This window comes from Pseudorasbora parva, chromosome 21 (genome assembly GCF_024679245.1).
Source record: "Pseudorasbora parva isolate DD20220531a chromosome 21, ASM2467924v1, whole genome shotgun sequence".
NCBI lineage: Eukaryota > Metazoa > Chordata > Actinopteri > Cypriniformes > Gobionidae > Pseudorasbora > Pseudorasbora parva.
The window spans coordinates 10,285,704-10,307,511 of record NC_090192.1 but is presented as its reverse complement, the minus strand read 5'-3'; the positions used below and the strand labels follow the sequence as shown (position 1 = coordinate 10,307,511).

At 37.0% G+C, this 21,808-nt stretch overlaps 1 protein-coding gene across 1 annotated transcript; it reads left to right on the top strand.

The window, feature by feature from the left end:
* Nucleotides 1–558: 558 nt before the first annotated feature.
* Nucleotides 559–21,258, top strand: smarcd2 (SWI/SNF related, matrix associated, actin dependent regulator of chromatin, subfamily d, member 2). The gene is made up of 13 exons (XM_067429487.1): nucleotides 559–983; nucleotides 1,943–2,139; nucleotides 4,554–4,596; nucleotides 4,830–4,952; nucleotides 6,123–6,242; nucleotides 6,882–6,977; nucleotides 7,383–7,484; nucleotides 10,804–10,965; nucleotides 12,375–12,472; nucleotides 12,807–12,942; nucleotides 19,636–19,758; nucleotides 19,856–19,957; nucleotides 20,063–21,258. The coding sequence occupies exons 1-13, from the start codon at nucleotides 825–827 to the stop codon at nucleotides 20,114–20,116; spliced, it is 1,515 nt and encodes a 504-aa protein (XP_067285588.1). The 5' UTR covers nucleotides 559–824; the 3' UTR covers nucleotides 20,117–21,258.
* The last annotated feature ends 550 nt before the right edge of the window (nucleotides 21,259–21,808 follow it).

Genomic DNA, 21,808 nt, shown 5'->3' with positions numbered 1-21,808 from the left:
AAAAAAAAAATATATATATATATATATATATATATATATATATATATATATATATATATATATATATTATATATAATTACAAATTGTATTATTTAAGGTTGGCAACGTTAACATGCTCTCAAGATATGAATGCAATTTTAAGGAAATAATTTATATTTCCCAAATTTGACAGTAGATCATATTCTAATAGTCCAGAATCATGAGAGAAAACAAATACGGTATGCATAGGCCTATTATATAACGTTTGTGTTCATTTCATATCTTGTCATATTAAATATAAGAGGCAATGTAATTTTGGGAACAGTGTTTTTTAGTTTAAAAGTATTGTTTTTGTACATTACAATGTATATGTCTTTATATTTTAGAAAAGGTCTGTTTGTCGCAAGGATAAACTGTATAAAACATTTTTTTTAAAGGTCGCAAGAATGGGCGTATTTGGGGGGTCAAGGTCATCTAAAAAGTAAAATAAATAAAATAAAAACCCTAGGTATATTATTACAAGGAGAAGTTATTTGGCAACCCAGGGGGAGGAGATCTTAGAAGCCACACACACACACACACACACACACACACAGAGATAACTGTAGACATTGGTCAGGCTCTTAAAATGTTGTTGAGAGGAAACCATTAAGATAAATGGAGGTTTGACAAGCTTTAGAGGAGGAGATGTCACATTCAGCAGACATCGCTCGACAGTTAGAGACGGAAGAATATATCGATATTTGAACGCTAAGTTATGTGGTTACGCACGTTAATCTAGAGTAGTGACTGTAACGGTTTTGATTTTGTTTCTTAACAGTTATTAGCGGTGACTATAGTCGAACATGGCTAATAGATCGGGTTTCCCCGTCAACCCCAGTACCCCAATAAACCCCAGCATGAACCCCATGAACCCGGGTCACAGCAGCGCAATGAGAATGCCAGCAATGCCACAGAATTCACCCTACAGAGGGATGGGCAGTACTCCAAACCAGTATCACCAAGTAAGTGAAGAAAACACTCTTTATTTGTTATCTGAAGCGTTTAGCATCACGCCATAGCTTCAGTCTTCCCTTCTGTCATTTCATTAGCAACATTGACGATTTATTAGCAGATTTATGACATTAAAATGTTGGAAAATAATCTACAAGGATGCTTCTTTACAAAACTACGAATAAAAATGTTGTTAAAACACTGAAAGAGCGGTGAGGCCCACGAAGAATAAACATATCTACTTCCGCATTTGGGTCAACCATGAAGAAAACGCGCGTGCTTTACTTTGAATAACTCGACAACTAACAAAAAAGTTTTGTGGTATTACTATTCCATTTTGTTATATACCATGGTAATACGATTTTCCTTCGACATGTAACATGACCAGAATGTTTGAACATGATTACCACTCAAGTCAAGTGCCATTTAAATGAATATTAATTTATTAAATAATTCTTTCAGTTCAGTTAATTAATTAAATAACTTATGGGAACTTGTTTAGTGTAGCAGTGATGATATCAAATAGCTTGTCACGTGCCATTTAAATGAATATTAATTTATTATCTCATGATATCCAAGTTAGAAGCTATTTGATATCATCACTGCTACACTAAACAAGTTCCCATAAGTTATTTAATTAATTAACTGAACTGAAAGAATTATTTAACATTACTTACAAAAAAAGTTTTTCAAATCCAACAGTTAATGTTAGTTCATTTGCTCGGGTGCATGAAATAATATTAATATACAACTTGATTTTAATAATTAATTATTACATGTCAAAATTAACTAACTTCATTTAATTTGCTATGTACTCATTTTAAAGTTGGAATGTTGAATTGCCATAGGCTATTTTAGTCATGAAGTCCTACATGAAGTTTTTGCATTGATAAACTTTACCTATAGCAGTCTGTTATTTGTGAGTGTTAAAAGAAGTAATAATATTTCAATCCTCCAATTGTACCCACAGCGCCCAAGTATGCCACCCAGCCGAGGAATGCCAATGGGAGGCATGGGGTCTATGGGTTCCCCTCTCCCTGGTCCATCTTATAGTGGAGCCATGCCTATGCGACCCGGGATGCCTCAAGCCACGATGGACCCCACCCGGAAGAGACTTCTTCAGCAGCAACAACAGCAGTCCGGGGGTCTTATGGGTCCAAGAAGGGGGTTAGTTAATTTAGTAGTATTGTTTGTGCATGTATGGTCAAAGTATTTGACGTTACAGTAGCTTCACAAATCTCTGTCTGGGTTATGGGCCTCATGAACAAAGGATTGTTTTATTTTTAGAGCCCCAAGTATAGTTTTTTTAGATGATGTTTAAGTCAGTTAAAGTAATTTATCATTTCATTTTAATGGAATATTGCAGTATTTATTATAAATTATTTATTTTTGTCCATCATTATTTTTTTATTTGTGTGTAAATCGGGCTGTTGCAGTAAAGGAATTTCAATATCGCTATAATGTGATATCGCTATATAAGTATTTTTTATTATTTTGCTATATAAAGACGTTGGCTGGGCTAATCTGGTTGAACAAGACGCTTTTTTTTAAGTTCTAATATTTCAGAAGTATACTGACATGTTGCCACAAGATAGTCTCTGGAATCCAAAGGCTTCTTTGTCCTTTTAACTCAGAGGCTTATTTGCTTTACTTTGCCAAAGAAATGTAGCATAGCTGTAAATTTACAACATTTTAGACATTTTAAAGTCTCAACCATGGGGCTGATGAATTTGTTATTACTGATATTTGCTTAAGCATTTTAAACAAAACCGTATACTATCTACTAGAACAGTGGTTTTCAAACCTGTCCTGGGGACCCCTCACCACTCCACAATTTGTATGTCTACCTCATGAGACATACCTAATTCAAGTCTTGCAGTCTACTAATAAGCTTAGGAGTTGAATCAGGTGTGTTAGATGAGAAAGACATGCAAAATGTGCACTGGTGGGGGGTCCCTGGAACAGGTTTGAGAACCACTGCACTAGAGCCCTCAACCATGGAGCAGATGTATTTGTTATTACTGATATTTGCTTTAGCATTTTGAACAAATCTGTTTTAGTTTACCAAAAAATGAAAATGTATTAGTTACCCTCATGTCGTTTCCAGACCTACATGGCTTTTCTCCTGTGTGTTGTTGTTTGTTCAAGTGCGAAATGGAACTCGATTCTGTGCTGTTTGTGTGCATGAGAATGATGGCGGTTTTTCTGTGCGCGTTGTGTGTGTGTGTGTGTGTGTGTGTGTGTGTGTGTCAGGGTGTGTCTCAATCAGCTCCTACCTTCCTAGGTCATGAATCAGTATATTGTGTACATGAATCTCTCTCTCTCATTAGTATTTGCTCCCAAGGGCCCTCTGCGCATCCTGCTTCATACCACCGTAATGTTAATTAAACTTAAATACAGTCACTCATTCATGAACACGGAGTCCCGATTCCGTCTGATTCCTTTCCATCGGCTGCGGAGGTTAAGAGTCAAGACTAGGGATGTCACAGTACCAAAATTCTAGTAGTTGGTACCAATACCATCAAAAATTTGACAGTACTCTGTACCTCCTTATGGATTCAACGGGTACCACTCATCTCCACTACAAATAGGAAAAAGAAGCTACAATTGACACAAGCTCACCAAAATTGGACAGTTGAAGACTGGGAAAATGTTGCCTGGTCTTATGAGTCTCGATTTCTGTTGAGACATTTAGATGGTAGAGTCAGAATTTGGCGTAAACTGAATGAGAACATGGATCCATCATGCCTTGTTACCACTGTGCAGGCTGGTGGTGGTGGTGTAATGGTGTGGGGGATGTCTTCTTGGCACACTTTAGGCCCCTTAGTGCCAATTGGGCATCGTTTAAATGCCACGGGCTACCTGAGCATTGTTTCTGACCATGTCCAAATTGGTTTCTTGAACATGACAATGAGTTCACTGTACTAAAATGGCCCCCACAGTCACCAGATCTCAACCCAATAGAGCATCTTTGGGATGTGGTGGAACGGGAGCTTCGTGCCCTGGATGTGCATCCCACAAATCTCCATCAACTGCGAGATGCTATCCTATCAATATGGGCCAACATTTCTAAAGAATGCTTTCAGCACCTTGTTGAATCAATGCAACATAGAATTAAGGCAGTTCTGAAGGCGAAAGGGGGTCAAACACAGTATTAGTATGGTGTTCCTAATAATCATTTAGGTGTGTGTGTGTGTGTGTGTGTGTGTGTGTGTGTGTGTGTGTGTGTGTGTGTGTGTGTGTGTGTGTGTGTGTGTGTGTGTGTGTGTGTGTGTGTGTGTGTGTGTGTGTGTGTGTGTGTGTGTGTGTGTGTATAAATAAATATAAATATTTCTGATTATAGTTTAAGTAATTCAGTATTTTTGCTCAATAAACCTTAAAAAAAATTCATCATTTTCGAATTTTTATTAAAAATGATTTTCACTGTAAATCTTATGAGGAAAAAGTTTGTTGGAGGATAATTATGTGGCATGCACTTTAGATCGGCAATACTCTAAACTTTGCACTCTGTAATTGAAATAATAGTTTAAAATATGTTTGTGTTGAGTCATGTTTCTTACACATCTGCTCTACATTTTCAGAGTGAAGAGGCGTAAGATGGCTGACAAAGTGCTCCCACAGAGGGTGAGTTTAACCAGAATAGTATAAATTGTGTGTGTGTGTGTGTGTGTGTGTGTGTGTGTGTGTGTGTGTGTGTGTGTGTGTGTGTGTGTGTGTGTGTGTGTGTGTGTGTGTGTGTGTGTGTGTGTGTGTGTGTGTGTGTGTGTGTGTGTGTGTGTGTGTGTGTGTGTGTGAGAGAGAGAGTGAGTGATGCGATGCCGAAGTACATAGTTTCTCATGGTTTTGGTTTTCCTCAGATCAGGGATCTAGTCCCAGAGTCTCAGGCTTACATGGACCTTCTGGCCTTTGAGAGAAAGCTGGACCAGACCATAGCTCGCAAACGCATGGAGATACAGGAGGCCATTAAAAAGCCGATCACGGTAGATGTAATAGTGAACTAGCATTTCAGAAATGAATTCATAGTTTAGCTTGGTTTAAAGGGATGGTTCACCCAAAAATGAAAATTGTCATCATTTACTCACCCTCATGTTGTTCCAAACCTGTATGAGTTTCTTTCTTCTGTTGAACACAAAAGAAGATATTTGGAAGAATGTTTGTAACCAAGCAGAAAGAACAGCCATTCACTACCATAGTAGGGGAAAAAATACTATGGTAGTGAATAATTGCTTTGTATGTTTTGTAGAGTCTGACAGGACATGAAAGTTTGCTTTTCTGAGGTGAGAGACTTTTTATTTCGTAACAAGTTACGAAAATAATGTTAGAATAATGACATTGACATACAGCCTGACCGCAGATTCTAAATTGGGACAACAATTTTTTCTTAGAAATTCTTTACTTAAAGGTGCATTATGTAGTATTTTGGCAGTAAAATAACCACTAGGCCAGTGTTATATATTTCGTGCAGTTGAGTACTTACAATATCCCAAATGTTTTCAACTATTTGTAAATTTTGAGAAAATTGGTATTTGAACCAAGAAGCCATGGCATCTGAGGGATTCTCCTGTCAGTTGTCATATCTGCGTCAATCTCGGTTTCTGGTTTTATTTGGCAGAATAAACGGCAGCTGCTGAGCGAACGCACAGAGTAACGTCATATTTAAAATGCATTCAAATCATGTCCCAAGATGCTGCGCTCAAACTCGTCATCAAACTACACCTTTCTTTTGAATCAACCCTCTAGCAGACAGAAAAGTTGCATAGTGCGCCTTTAAATTGCATCTGACAAAAAAAAAATACAAAGGCTTTCATGCACAACTTTCAAAATAAAAGTCTTGCATGATGAATACACAGTTATGTTTGTTGTTGTTTCGTGCACACTCCACGACCCAATCATAACACTTGCGACCGACCAGTTGAGAAACTCTGTTTTAAAGAATGTTGGTAACCAAACTGTTGGTGACCTTTGACTTCCATTTCTCAAAATATGTTATTTTGTGCTCATAAAAAAACTATGTTTGGAACAACAACAAGGCGAGTAAATCAGGGCAGAATTTTTGGGGGGTGAACTAACCCTTTTTGCTTCAGTATTTTCTCTATGCCAGCATAAATAAATTAACCAAATCATCTCAATGGGCTTTTCTACTCATCCAGCAAAAACGCAAACTGAGGATCTACATTTCAAACACCTACACACCTGCCAAGCCAGAGGGAGAGGAGGCTGAAAAGGTGTCATCCTGGGAACTTCGAGTGGAAGGCAAACTCCTGGAGGATGTATGTATTGATTTTCACTATGCTCACATGTTGGCAAGTATGTGAACTCTAGGCAAGGTTGGGCGATCACACAGCGGAGTCCATTTCCAGTGTTTCATGATAAGTAACAGCTCTCAGGACAATCTGAATGTGTCGCCCTTATACTTAATGCTTTTTATTTGGCAGTCTTGAGTCTCTTGGTCTGTTGGCCAGCTTAACTGCACTGGCTCATGTCCTCAGCTCACTCCTCCAAACCAGATGTGCTCTAAGCTGTTCCATGTTCCCAGACTTAAGGAATGGGAATTGAAACTTTAGCCTGTTTTGTGAAATTAGTCAGTTAACATCTAAACATGTATTTGCCAGCTGAAGACCTTTTGTTGTTCTGCTGCCACATGAAAATAAGAAATGATTATTTTCTTCACTTTTGTCTGCCTGAGATGTTATAAGTTTTGTGGTACTGCAAGGGAGGAACAGGCAAGGCATTGCGCAAACACATGCTGGCGCAATAGCTGTGTGCTGCCTCAAAAAAAAAAAAGAACTCCAGTGCGGTCAACTCCAAACAATGCAGCATCAATCAACGGAATGAACTCATTGAAAAAGATCTCATGTTCTCTCCCCCTTTCCCTATTTCTTTCTCTCTATCTTTCTCACTGTCCTTAGCCTGGGAAACTGAAACGAAAGTTTTCATCCTTCTTTAAAAGCCTGGTCATTGAACTGGACAAAGAGCTTTATGGCCCAGACAACCACTTGGTGGAGGTATGACATTATAGTGTTGTTATGATAATAATGGGGGAGGGGTATTCATATAAGTATTAACTGACTTTAATGGCACATACATGAGATAATAGTGCTCCACAAAAGCTAAATATTCACAAGTTACATCCCATAATTACTGGCATAAAAATTAGGATGGGGTGTCAATATTTCCTAGGCGTGATTATAGTAATTGCAATATCTGGATAATAATAACTAGGTACTAATTCTGAACTGACCCATAAACCTAACCTTAACCTATGTAGTTACCTCATATTACCCATTATTTTCTTAGAGAAGTACACTTAAGTACAGGTACTGTAAAATAAAGTACAACCTATAGATGTACTATCTTGCAGTAAATCCAGTCATTAAATCTGAAGTCATATCTTTTTCTGTGTGTCTTAGTGGCACAGAATGCCCACAACTCAGGAGACAGATGGATTTCAGGTGAAGAGACCAGGAGATGTGAATGTGAAATGCACTCTCCTTCTCATGCTTGACCACCAGGTATTACATACACATCTCACAAGCACATACACTACCAGTCAAAAGTTTGGAATAATTAGAGGGATAGTTCACCCAAAAATGAAAATTCTGTCATCATTTAGTCACCCTTAAGTTGTTCCAAGCCTGTATGAATTCCTTTCATCTGCTGAACACAAAGGAAGATATTTGAAAGAATGTTTGTTACAAAGCCGATCTCCGCAGCCGTTGACTATCTTAGTATTTTTCCCCCCTTATGGTAGTGAATGGCTGCAGAGATCTTCTTTTTTTTTTCTTGGGTGAACTATCCCTTTAAGATTTTCTTGAGTCTAAGATAATTAAGTCTCTTAAACTCACCAAGGCTGCATTTTTTTTGATGAAAAAATGCAGTAAAACAGTGAGAAATATTATAATTTAAACTAACTGTTTTCTGTTATATAATACATTTTATAATGTATTACATCTCCAGCATCACATAATACTTCAGAAATATTCTAATATGCTTGATTTTGTGCTCAACTTTTATCAGTTATTATTGGTGCTTAAATATTAATAATGGCTCTTATCAAAACAGTATTGAAAACAGTTTTGGCTGCTTAATCTTTTTATGGCAACCATTTTGGAGATTTAAATTTTTTTTTAAATAGAAATCTTTTGTAACATTATCAGCCGGTTTCACAGGTAAGGCTTAAACTTAATCCTAGACTAAAATGCATATTTGAGCTGTCTGAAATAAAAGCAACTTGCACAGACATATCTTAAAATAGTCAGTGTTGTCTCAATATGCACACCAGTATTTTTTTTATTTTTTTTACTAAGGCACATTTATAAAAGCTACTTAAAGGGGTACTTCAGCGCTGGGAAGCTGAATCTGTATTTAAACTGGGTCATCAATGTTGTAGAAATGTGAAATTATTTTTGAATTTAGTGCTTTCTAGACTGAGAAAAGACAGAAAATGTACTTTTGTCTCATGGGGATGAAAGACTACAATTCCCAGAATGCTTCACTGCCCTACGAGGCCACTCCCAAAGCCACCGCTACTGAATTACTGTGACTGAGTTGGAGAAGACACTTCAATTGAATGCTGAACGTGTCTATTCAATATAATGAGTGAGTCACCGAGCGAGTGTCACAGCACTAACACTGCAGGAGTCAGATTACATTTAACGTCATGAGCTGATGAGCTCTAATGATGAGAGCTGAGGTAATCGCGACCACATTCGCAGCATACATTCACAATGCCTGTTCAGTCTGGCGCGTTTCAGTTCATGCCTTTGGAAGCTTAACTTTCATAGAAATTTGAGAAGTTAAAACGCATTGCTCAGCATAGTTCATTTTCCATGAATGCCTGCAGCTGCGAGCTGAGCTGTGAGTGTGATCTCCCATCCCCCATGCGTGGGTTGAAAACATGTGGGAATAGCTCCCTCTGCTGGCTGTAGTCTTTAGCCTTTGGCCAAAAATTCTTCCAGGAATTTTTCCAGGAATAAAATGCATAAATCTCTTGTCTCTGGGATATGAGAGGGGGGAGCACAATCAATTGAATATACTCCAGGGTTTCTACTGATACAAAGCCATATGCTAATCGCTGAAGTAACCCTTTAAATGTCCTAATTGAACAAAGGCTTAATCCTGGTTTAATCTAAGCCTTGTCTTTGAAACAGGCCTATATGTCTTTACTGTCACTTATGATCAATTGTATGCATCCTTGCTGAATAAAGTTTTTTGTACTTAACATTTTAATTAAACAGCAGATAAGTGTGTTCAACATTGATAATAATAAGATTCTAAGGCAGCAAATCATCATATTAGAATGATTTCTGAAGGATCATGTGACACTGAAGACTGGAGTAGTGATGCTGAAAATTCAGCTTTGCATTACAATAAAAATAACATTTTATGTTCAAATAGATTAGAAATACAATAACTGTTCAATGTATTTGTATTAAATAATTGCATGACATAACATAAGACAGTAATTATTCCAAACTTGACTGACAGTGGGTATATAAGTATTTTTTCATTGACACTGTTGTCTTTAGTTTACACAGAATCATTCAATAGACTTTTAAAGGACAACTCCGGTGAGAAATGAACCTAGGTGTAATTAACAGATGGTTACAGAGTAGATCGTTCTCTGGGATGCGTTTTCATGGAAGTCGAATGTAAAGAGTTTTATCTCTAAAAACAGATTAGCTTATAACGCTAGTCTATGGAGCACAGGGTAGTGAAATTAAATCGCTAGTTAATGCCACTAACAAGGCTAAAAATAGCCTCACACTAACACGGTAGCATTATGAGGGTCCCTACATGCAAACCAAAGCAATGAGAACTGTGTAAGTGTACAAACAGTTTAATAAGAAGATACTTTATAAAGACAGTGGATTACGCTAAGGCGCCATCTTGGAAAACTGGAAAAAAATCTTGACAAGTCGATCCACGAGCGCACTGCTAAGTGATGAACTGTGACTTGGAACCTTATATGGTCCGTTGTTTCCGGAAGAAAACACTGAACGCAACAGAGAAAATAAATAAATAAAAATAAAAATGTCCATGTTATTACATTTCACAAACTTAATTCCTATCGACCACCTAACTTAGAACAGCACTCGTGGATCGACTCGTCGAGACTGTTTTCCAATACGGCGCCTGTCCGTGAACACGTATTGCACTGTCTTTATAAAGTATCTTCTTATCAAACTGTTTGTACTCTTACAAAGTTCTCATTGGTTCGGTTTGCATGTAGGGACCCTCATTATGCTGCCGTGTAAGTGTGAGGTTATTTTGAGCCTTGTTAGTGGCATTAACTAGCGGTTTAATTTCACTACCCTGTGTCTACCCTGTGTCCTATAGACAAGCGCTACAAGCTAATCTGTTTTTACAGATAAAACTCTTTACATTCGATTTTCATGAAAACGCATCCCAGAGAACGATCTAGTTTCATCATATTAGAATAATTAATCATCTGTTAATTACCCCTAAGTTAATTTCTCACCGGAGTTGTCCTTTAAGGTTGTAAATCATGCTACTACCACGTGATAGTCTGAAGCAGGTGACATGGTTAGATACGCCCATGAAGCCAAGATGCATAATCGTTATTTTTTGTTACATTTTCCCTTTACCTTAAATTTTTAATTTTAAAGTTTGTTTTGTCTACTTTTAGGAGAACATATTCCATATAGTCTTAAAGCTTATAGACATGGACTAAAAGCCAAATAACTAAATTAAATAAAAGAAAAGAAAACTTCAGTCTATTATTTTCATAAGTTTGTTTGTTACAGAATATATGGTTGTCTTTAATGATATGATGATTTATCATCTTACTTCTCCTTCTACTTGACCTAGCCTCCGCAGTATAAGCTGGATCCACGTCTGGCTCGACTGTTGGGAGTCCACACTCAGACCAGAGCCAGTATCATGCAGGCCTTGTGGCTCTACATCAAAAACAACAAGCTGCAAGACTGCCATGAGAAAGAGTACATTAACTGCAATCGATACTTCAGACAGGTACGCAAAATGGTTAGCACTCCTAGAAGGAAATTTCTGATCTCACCAATTTTTTTTAAATCCAGTGCCTGGTTGCAACAAACCAATTAACACAATTTTTTTCAGTTTCACCGTTTTTAATTACCAATTAACTATCACTAAGGTTGTTGTTTTTTGTACTTAATAGGTTTTCTGTGACAGCCTGCAGAAGCTCAGTCTAAAACTAATTAGAATAGAAACACTTCAGAAACCCTAGTATCTAAGCTCTGTATTTGACACTGTCTGCCACAACATGCTTTCACTTGCCTCTAAGCCATTGGTATTACTGGCACAGCTATGCACGAGATAGATAGCATTTTTTTCTTTTTTCCAGAAATAGTAATTTTCCACTGCCCCTGACCTGTCAACAAAAGTGTCCCTCAGGGCTCGGTTCTTGGCCCAATTTTCTTTGTAGTCTGTATGCCTTCACTAAATTGTAGTTCCTTGAAACCAATGAATTTATATTACTTGGTTTAATTTTCCCACTATGCTGATGACACTCAAAACTGCATTATCTCTTGTTACTTCCGTCCTTCCTGTTAATGTCAGATCTCGCTTCAAACTGCCCATGTATACAAAGAAGGAGAGAACCAATACAAATGTAAGTTGTTTGATTATCATGAGGGGCTTTCACACCAGAGGAACCTTTTCATAGTTTCTATTACTATTGGCAAAAGTACCCGGATTTTGGCGTGCATGAACTAGGAACGATTTTAGTTCTAGGAACTCCTTTATGGGGAACTAAAGTAGCCTTCACTTCAGAGTATGGTCTAACCCAGCACAATAGTAACTACCACGCTAATTGGCCGGACACACATGTAACACCAGCACCCACCATTTTATTAAAAAAAATGTACACACAGATTACAGCCTTTATATTTACACCAAAAAACTAACTCTACAAACATAAAAAAAAATGATAGACGGACATCTCAACCTTTACACTAAAGAGAAAGTCCAACGAAAATTTGGAGGGAACCAAGCAAAACATGTTTATGTATTTATGCTCAGCTGGCTACAACGGGCATCAGCCACACAATGCAACGAGTAAAATGGCCTTAGGGGTTCCTTTAGTTCTTAAAAAAAACACCCTGGGGGTTAGTTTCTAGAACTGCCTGGTGTGAAAGGAAGCCCCTATGGTTTGGGCCCACCTTGCAATGCCCTTGTCAACAATTCAGAAAACCTTAGCAAACATACAGAAACACCCTGCATAGTGTCGGGGAGCTTTTGCACAGGGAAGTGCCACTCTCTTTGTCTTTTGCATTAAGTTTAGAGCTTAATCTGAGATGTTTATAGCATGCTTTGTGCAAAGACAACCAAGGGATAGGTGATTGACCAAGAACTCATTGGTTACAGACTGAGCCATTTGTCACTGACCTGTAATCTTGCAGATTTTTGGATGCCCCAAGATGAGATTTTCAGATATTCCCATGAAGCTCGCCAGCCTCCTTCAGCACCCCGACCCCATCGTCATCAATCATATCATCAGGTGTGTGGTTATTGTTTCTGTTTAATTTCTCTTTTTTGATTGTTTTTAATACAAAATGCAAATGACTTATTTAACCTACCAAACCAACATTTTATCACACTAATGTATCTGAATATAGATTGCACCTACAAATTAATTTCTCAGTAAAACTAAAATTGTATTTATTTAAAGTGAGTTTGAGGGAAAGAAAAACTGCCAACTCGTGTCCAGCATTGATGATAATTTTTTTTTTTACACAGTTGAAAATGTTCAATGATATGATATTCAGTATATCTTCTTTTCCACTTTTCTTAAATGTATTTGATATTGACCAATTGCTGTATCATTTTGTCAGTGTGGATCCCAATGATCAGAAAAAGACTGCATGCTTCGATATCGATGTTGAAGTGGACGACCCTCTGAAGGCTCAGATGACCAGCTTCCTGTCATCCACAACCAATCAGCAGGAGATTGCTTCCCTGGAGATGAAGGTATGTGTGCAGGAACGTAAATAGTAAATTATTCTCCATTTATTATGATGAGTTATATATTTTTTAAGTTTAATGCGTTAAAAATATTTAATGCAATTAACGCATCTGTTTTTGTATCATCCTTTGGCTAGCATTACATTATATGTGACCCATGCTGGCAAAATGAGTCAGAGTGCGCACAGCCTAATTACGAGCTACAGAAAAAAGTGAAAATGTTATTTGGGTAAAATTTGAGCTTTTTACCAAAATTAGTTTAATAAGACCTTGTCTAACAACCCCAAATGTTCCAAATGGCAATTAAACATTTAAAAGTATCTTTATTTGTAGCTTTTTTCAGAGTCCATGAAAAATGCCATTTTTCTCTGCTCACAGCGACTGTGATGTTGGTGTTGAGCAGAACAACATTCCAATTTTACGTCTCATTTTGCCAGAACTAGTCACATATGATCATGTTCTTATTCATGATAATGCTTTAAAAACCATTTAAGCATGACAAGACCCAAGAGAATCCTCCTCCAGTATCGTGTGCACCAGAATCGAGTTCTCTTTTGCGCTTGAACAATCACACCGATTTGTGTCAAAATGGCCGTTTTGTCAAGTATTCGCACAAGCAATCTTAATTTAGTTAAATAATGTCTTAATTGATTCGTGAGAAAATGAGATGTGCATGATAGTGCATCATATACATATGTGATAGCGACACATCTTAAAGTGACAGCAGTCTAATAAACCTGCTGCTGTGATGTCTGTCATTAATGTTAATGTTAAAAAACAACGGTAACAGAGAAAATTGTAGCTTTAATTAGGATTAATATATATTTCATTTATAATTCATGCAGTTAAGAAAAGTGTTTGATAACTTTTCATTTTTGATAACTATACAATTTCTGTCTATATATATGTCTAACAGGTAGGAAGGCCACAGGTAAATATGACATTTATTATAATGGATTTATGTGAAGATTGTTTTAGGTTCACTTAAATTAAAGTTATTTTTTAAAGCATAATAAAGATAGCTTTAATGTGTTGTAATGTTGGATGTGTTTCATTAGTTGTTTTTTAAAATGTATTTCATAGAGAAATCAGTAGCAGTATTAGTATCAGTGATTTTGGCATTGATTCATAAAACGATGCCATTACAACAAATATTTTAAATTTACTGTCTATAAGTTGTTTCTACATTAATTTTGAGCGTTATTGAAATTATTACAATATAAAAAAATGTATTTACATTTTTGCAATTAATCATAATTTATTACAGATCAAATGTGCAATTAATTAGTTTGTGTGTGTGTGTGTATATATATATAATATATATGTATGTGAAATATAAAGTATGAAGAGAGTTGACTCAGGAACCTGCCTCTCCTCACTTGTTTAATTTACTCCGAATGAATATTGTTAAATACATATCGTGCCTGCGGAACGTTTATAAAGGTGACGATTGCTAGAAGGATCGAGTGAATGATCTGTGAGCAACATATCTATATTTGTATTTTGTAATGTAAAATAATATTACCCTTTGTCATTAGACAAACTATTTAGTTTTGTATGGTACTTGGAGTTTCCTGTTGTTACTATACTAGCATCTTGCGTTATCTAGACAATGCGGTCTCTCTAAGAAACTTTCAATTTAATCAGAAATTGTTTAAACAGTCAATAAGTGGATAAATCTCTACTTACTGCTTGCATGAATATAGTTGTATTTTACCCTTTCTCCAGTTTAAGACACTCAGCGAAGCTTGCTTGAAATGGGCCAAGCAAACAAACGATTTTGAATTAAATTGTTGTGGTATCCGATTATAATAAACATCAAGAACCAAGACTGTTGACATGTTTTGTCTGTTGGAAGGGTATGAAAAGTCCTCACGTCTGCTGCACAGCCTGGAACATGACACTTGTGTCCGTGAGAGTTGCCGTTTTGCTATCCTCCAGTGTCGCTTGTTCACCTGCAGTCCCGATGATTCGGCTCCATCAGTTCCGCCTGACAATGAACATGTTCGGACATATGAAAATGTTCGGTGCGCACATATTAATGATCCCAGCGACTGCATCACAGTTGCCGTTATGTTGAGAGTCATTTATTTTTCCGTGGTGTTTTTCATGCATGAGATTTACATGATTTTTTAAACAGCTAGACAATAAGTGCATAAATCACGACTTACTGCTCGCAGGAATACAGTTGCCCCTTTCTTCAGTTTAAGACGCTGAGTGAAGCTTGCTTGAAATGGGCCGAACAAATTAACGATTTGTTGTGGTATCTGATTATAATAAACCTCAACCATGACTGTTGACATATGAAAAGTCCTCTCCTGCACAGCCTGGATCATAATGTGTGTCCGAGCTGCCGTTTTTGCTATCCTCAAGTGACGTTTGATAATTCGGCTTCGTCAGTTCCGCCTGCAAATGCTGGGGGCGTGCATATAAATGATCCCTAACGCTTGCGTCACGGTTGTGTTTATGTTGAGAATCACTTTTTTTTTCCATGGTGTTTTTGATTCATGAGATTTACATAAGAAGTAGGAGGCAATGGTGTTTGAGACTCACAGTATGTCCATGTACTGAACTCTTATTATTTCACTATGGCAAAGTTATTTAAATGTTTAATTCTAGGGCACCTTTAAGTAGGGATGAAACAATACAGTATGTCCACGGTTCAATACATACCTCGGTATGTAGACAGGAACAGAAAGAGGTTAGGGAGAAAATATTGCAATACTCTTTCTTTATTTTACATAAAAGACTTGGAAAGCCTTACTTAAACTTAAAACATTGTATACATTCCTAGTGTGCGCGTGTGTGTGTGTGTGTGTGTGTGTGTATGTTTGTATATATATATATATATATATATATATATATATGATTTACAGTTGCTGCTCAGAGATGTACAGTAGCATTGAAGTAAGTTTAAGTAAAATTAAAACTACATAGTCTTTAATATCCAATATACATTGATTAAAAGCTACTGTATTAAAGTTTCTTTTTTAAATAATTATTAGTCAAGAGCAGTGATGGATTTCTACTTGTCTTTTGTTTATTAACATAATTTTAGCGGTGAACTGTCCCTTAAGGTCGGTGTTTTCTTTTGGCTGCGCTGCTGTCAATTTAAGACATTATCGCATCTCATATACAGACACACGATTTTACTTTCACTTTAGACATTACCGACTGTGTTTATATACGTTAACCTTGTGTGTATTCGACAGTATTAGCGCCGACTTAGTCCAGTAATCACATGTGTTTGACAGGCTTTTAGTTTTAGTTTGCGCATTCAGCGCATGTAAAACAGTGCATAGCATGCAAATTAAATGTTTAACACTCAAGGCTTTAGACATCATTTTAAAGGCTTTCCATCACACATGAAAATAATAAACTTTCGTGATTGTGAAAAAACTGTTTTCTGTGAGTATAACTCTCTGACACCAGCATTTCAAGCGTGGCTAAACACCCCCTAACCTTAGTGCATATGATTGGATATATGCTTATATAACCGCGTAGACTCTTGTAAATAATTAACTAAATGCAAAACCGAAAAAACTACTTTTTGTATTGAACCGTGAATGCTGTAGCGAACGGTTCAATATTATATTGAGCATTGTGGCATCCCTAAGACCGAAGTAATATTATAATTTTCTGAAATACTGAATTTGGGATTTTCCTTAGTTGTCAGTTATAAGAATCAAAATGAAAAGAAATAAACATTTTAAATATATCAGTCTGTGTGTAATGAATGAATATAATATACAAGTTTCACTTTTTGAATAAAATTAGTGAAATAAATCAATTTTTTGATAATATCATGTATGTCATCATGTATGCAATATCAGTATGACCAGCGCACGCACGCACGCACGCACACACACACACACACACACACACACACACACACACACATATATATATATATATATATATATATATATATATATATATATATATATATATATATATAACAGTGAGGAAAATAAGTATTTGAACATCCTGCTATTTTGCCAGTTCTCCCTCTTAGAAATCATGAAGGGGTCTTAAATTGTCATCGTAGGTTTATGTCCACTGTGAGAGACAAAATCAAAAACAACAAAAATCCAGAAATCACAATGTATGATTTTTTAACTATTTATTTGTATGATACAGCTGCAAAGAAGTATTTGAACACTTGAGAAAATCAATGTTAATCTTTGGTACAGTAGCCTTTGTTTGCAATTACAGAGGTCAAACGTTTCCTGTAGTTGTTCACCAGGTTTGCACACACTGCAGGAGGGATTTTGGCCCACTCCTCCACACAGATCTTCTCTAGATCAGTCAGGTTTCTGGCCTGTCGCTGAAAAACATGGAGTTTCAGCTCCCTCCAAAGATTCTCTTTTGGGTTTAGGTCTGGAGACTGGCTAGGCCATGCCAGAACCTTGATATGCTTCTTACAGAGATACTTCTTGGTTATCCTGGCTGTGTGCTCTTCGGGTTATTTTCATGTTGGAAGACCCTGCCTCGACCCATCTTCAATGCTCTAACTGAGGGAAGGAGCTTGTTCCCCGAAATCTTGCAATACATGGCCCAGGTCATCCTCTCCTTAATACAGTGCAGTCGCCCTGTCCCATGTGCAGAAAGACACCCCCAAAGCATGATGCTTCCAACCCCATGCTTCCCAGTAGGGACGGTGTTCCTCTGGATCATCAGAATGGTCATTGGCAAACTTACGACGGGCATGGACATGTGCTGGTTTAAGCAGGGGAACCTTCCGTGCCATGCATGATTTCAAACCATGATGTCTTTGTATATTACCAACAGTAACCTTGGAAACGGTGGTCCCAGCTCTTTTCAGGTCATTGACCAGCTCCTCCCGTGTAGTTCTCGGTTGATTTCTCACCTTTCTTAGGATCAATGAGACCCCACAAGATTAAATCTTGCATGGAGCCCCAGTCCGAGGGAGATTGACAGTCATGTTTAGCTTCTTCCATTTTCTAATGATTGCTCCAACAGTGGACCTTTTTTCAACAAGCTGCTTGGCAATTTCCCCGTAGCCCTTTCCGGCCTTGTGGAGATGTACAATTTTGTCTCTAGTGTCTTTGGACAGCTCTTTGGTCTTGGCCATGTTAGTAGTTGGATTCTTACTGATTGTATGGGATGGGGGATCTATCTATCTATCTATCTATCTATCTATCTATCTATCTATCTATCTATCTATCTATCTATCTATCTATCTATCTCTCTATTTATCTCTCTATTTATCTCTCTCTATATATATATATATATATATAATATATTTATAAAAGCAACTGCCCTGTGGTTGGTTGATTAGATAATTGCATTAATGAGAAATTGAACAGGTGTTCCTAATAATCCTTTAGGGGTGTGTGTGCGTGTGTGTGTATATATGTAATTTTTATTTTATTTTATTTTTTAACATACACACACTCTCACCTAAAGGATTATTAGGAACACCATACTAATACTGTGTTTGACCCCCTTTCGCCTTCAGAACTGCCTTAATTCTACGTGGCATTGATTCAACAAGGTGCTGAAAGCATTCTTTAGAAATGTTGGCCCATATTGATAGGATAGCATCTTGCAGTTGATGGAGATTTGTGGGATGCACATCCAGCTCCCGTTCCACCACATCCCAAAGATGCTCTATTGGGTTGAGATCTGGTGACTGTGGGGGCCATTTTAGTACAGTGAACTCATTGTCATGTTTAAGAAACCAATTTGAAATGATTTGAGCTTTGTGACATGGTGCATTATCTTGCTGGAAGTAGCCATCAGAGGATGGGTACATGGTGGTCATAAAGGGATGGACATGGTCAGAAACAATGCTCAGGTAGGCCGTGGCATTTAAACGATGCCCAATTGGCACTAAGGGGCCTAAAGTGTGCCAAGAAGACATCCCCCACACCATTACACCACCACCACCAGCCTGCACAGTGGTCACAAGGCAGGATGGATCCATGTTCTCATTGTTTACGCCAATTCTGACTCGACCATCTAAATGTCTCAACAGAAATTGAAACTCATCAGACCAGGCAACATTTTCCCAGTCTTCAACTGTCCAATTTTGGTGAGCTTGTGCAAATTGTAGCCTCTTTTTCCTATTTGTAGTGGAGATGAGTGGTACCCGGTTGGGTCTTCTGTTGTTGTAGCCCCTCTGCCTCAAAGTTGTGCGTGTTGTGGCTTCACAAATGCTTTGCTGCATACCTCGGTTATAACGAGTGGTTATTTCAGTCAAAGTTGCTCTTCTATCAGCTTGAATCAGTCGGCCCATTCTCCTCTGACCTCTAGCATCAACAAGGCATTTTCGCCCACAGGACTGCCGCATACTGGATGTTTTTCCCTTTTCACACCATTCTTTGTAAACCCTCGAAATGGTTGTGCATGAAAATCTCAGTAACCGAGCAGATTGTGAAATACTCAGACCGGCCCATCTGGGACCAACAACCATGCCATGCTTAAAATTGCTTATATCACCTTTCCTTCCCATTCTGACATTCAGTTTGGAGTTCAGGAGATTGTCTTGACCAGGACCACACCCCTAAATGCATTGAAGCAACTGCCATGTGATTGGTTGATTAGATAATTGCATTAATGAGAAATTAAACAGGTGTTCCTAATAGTCCTTTAGGCTTATATATACACACATACATATATACATATGTATGCATATGGGGCAATTTTTAACCAAACATTTACATTCTCCATAAGATCCATGAGACTATTGAATCCATCAACCAGTTGAAGACCCAGAGAGACTTCATGCTCAGCTTCAGTAACAACCCGCAGGACTTCATCCAGGACTGGCTCAAGTCTCAAAGCCGAGACCTCAAGGTACGCTGAGAGCTTGTTCCATGATTTGGATTTCCCTCATTGGATTTGGCCAATCTGAATTTTTTTCCATGTGGATGTTTTGCTTTGGTTTATACAGTTGATGACGGACACTGTGGGAAATCCAGAGGAGGAGAGGAGAACTGAGTTTTATCACTCACCCTGGGTCACAGAAGCTGTTGGACGCTATATATTCTCAAAGGTGAGTGCTTGGTATTTCTTTCCATTACAAAACACATCAGATGCTATAGCATCTTTAATACTATAAAAAATGTATATTTATATAAATGTTTATTTGGTTTTTCAGGTCCAGCAGAGGAGACAGGAATTGGAACAGGTACTGGGAATCCGACTCACTTAAGAAGATCCAAGGAATTAACTCAAATACAGATGAGAATAAATACCATCGGTGTACGGGCCCTAATAATAAAGTATAATAATAATAATAAAAAAGCCAATAGAGGCACTTCATATAGAATTTTTAGGTGCTAGAATATTTTGGTATTTTGCACTATCATAAACGTCTTCTCAGCTGCAGCATTTGCAGACTGTACCATAACAGACACCTGGTCACATACAATTTCAAATGCTGTTACGTTAACTGGAATGCTTCTGTATGTATCTTCCTTTGAATTCAATCTCTAATCTTCTCTTATATATTCTGAAAATGTAATATGAAAATAAGCCATCCAGTCCATTTTCTTCATCATTCAGTTTTAGACAAACATCTTTACTTTTATTATATCCTGTTAATAGGGCTCTTTTTTTGCATATTTTACAGTAAGAAATACTGTACTGTAGCTAATTGGCTAAAACCCCTATAGGTAACAGATGCAACACAGCTTCTACTTGTTAATTCATTGTGTTTATAGTTCAATAGTTAATTAATGAATAATATAGTTAACTATGAAGTTAATAAATTAGGAATTGCTAAATTCTGTCTACATTTAACTTTTGTTTCTGAAATGTTTTAATTCTCTCCGCAAAGACTGTTTTCACAAATCAATTGCACAATTTTGAGTCATGATGCAGTAACTTATAATTAGGTTGGCTAGTAATGAAAATGCGATTGTTTTTCTTCTTTCAATATTGTGGATTTTTCCATTTGGACTCTCAGGAAAATATGTGCTGCACTGAGTTCAAGAGCCATCTTTTTGTGTTTCCACCCCAACGGGAACTCCAGCACATTTGGTTGTCCAGCTGGTTTAGTTCATTTTACCAGACTTTCTGTCTTCATCTTGTTAGTGCGTTTACAAAATTTCTTTAGCTGTTTCGTGTTCTTATTTAGTGTTCAAAACAAGTCTGCTGAAGTGGTTCAGACCGTACAGCAGTAACTGAATTTGTGTGCCAACCATCAGCATATTCTTTATTTTCAGGTATTCAAAGCCATATTTTTTTCTTTTTAATAAGTAGTTCAGTTCAGTGTGTACTTCTACATTCCAACAGCTGATGGAAAATTTCTTTTTAAGTGGGTTTTAATGTTTTCATTCATATTGGTGTTAAGTATATGTGTTAAGTATATTGATGACAGCAGTTTAATTTTCAAATAAGGAATATAACAGGTTCAACATCTGTGATTAGCTGCTGATCACAGAAAATTACTTTTGACTTTCCAGTTTAGAAAGTGGTCAAAAACTAAATGTGTTGCCAGTTTTGTGCTTAAAATGAGATTGTGACTTGTTGACTTGTCAAAACAGCTGAATGGTTTCATTTTGTTTATAGCTGAATTGTTCAGACAGTATTAATGCTGATCTGATATGCAACAAGCTCTTGTACTTTTGATTTACTTTTGAGTGGATTGAGCCTTTTTTGTGTAAGTGCCAATTAAGTTCTTACAACTTAAGTTCTGTGTTATATTTTTGTATCAATCAAATGCTTACATTTTGTACTTTTTTTTACTGGGAAATTGGAATATTTTAAACAATAAAGTTGTTTCCATAAAAGGGAATTCACATGTGACTGAATATAAAGTATGTTATGATCAAAAATACAATGTCTGAAGAAAAATGAATTAAGAATATGTGAAGTCTGAAAAAAGGAAGAATCTGATATG

Excerpts from the sequence above, each read along its gene's own strand:
- smarcd2 (XM_067429487.1), top strand. The coding sequence starts at position 825 with ATGGCTAATAGATCGGGTTTCCCCGTCAACCCCAGTACCCCAATAAAC. Across the intron at positions 984-1,942 it reads CTCCAAACCAGTATCACCAA|CGCCCAAGTATGCCACCCAG; the intron begins GTAAGTGAAGAA and ends TTGTACCCACAG. Across the intron at positions 6,243-6,881 it reads AAGGCAAACTCCTGGAGGAT|CCTGGGAAACTGAAACGAAA; the intron begins GTATGTATTGAT and ends CACTGTCCTTAG.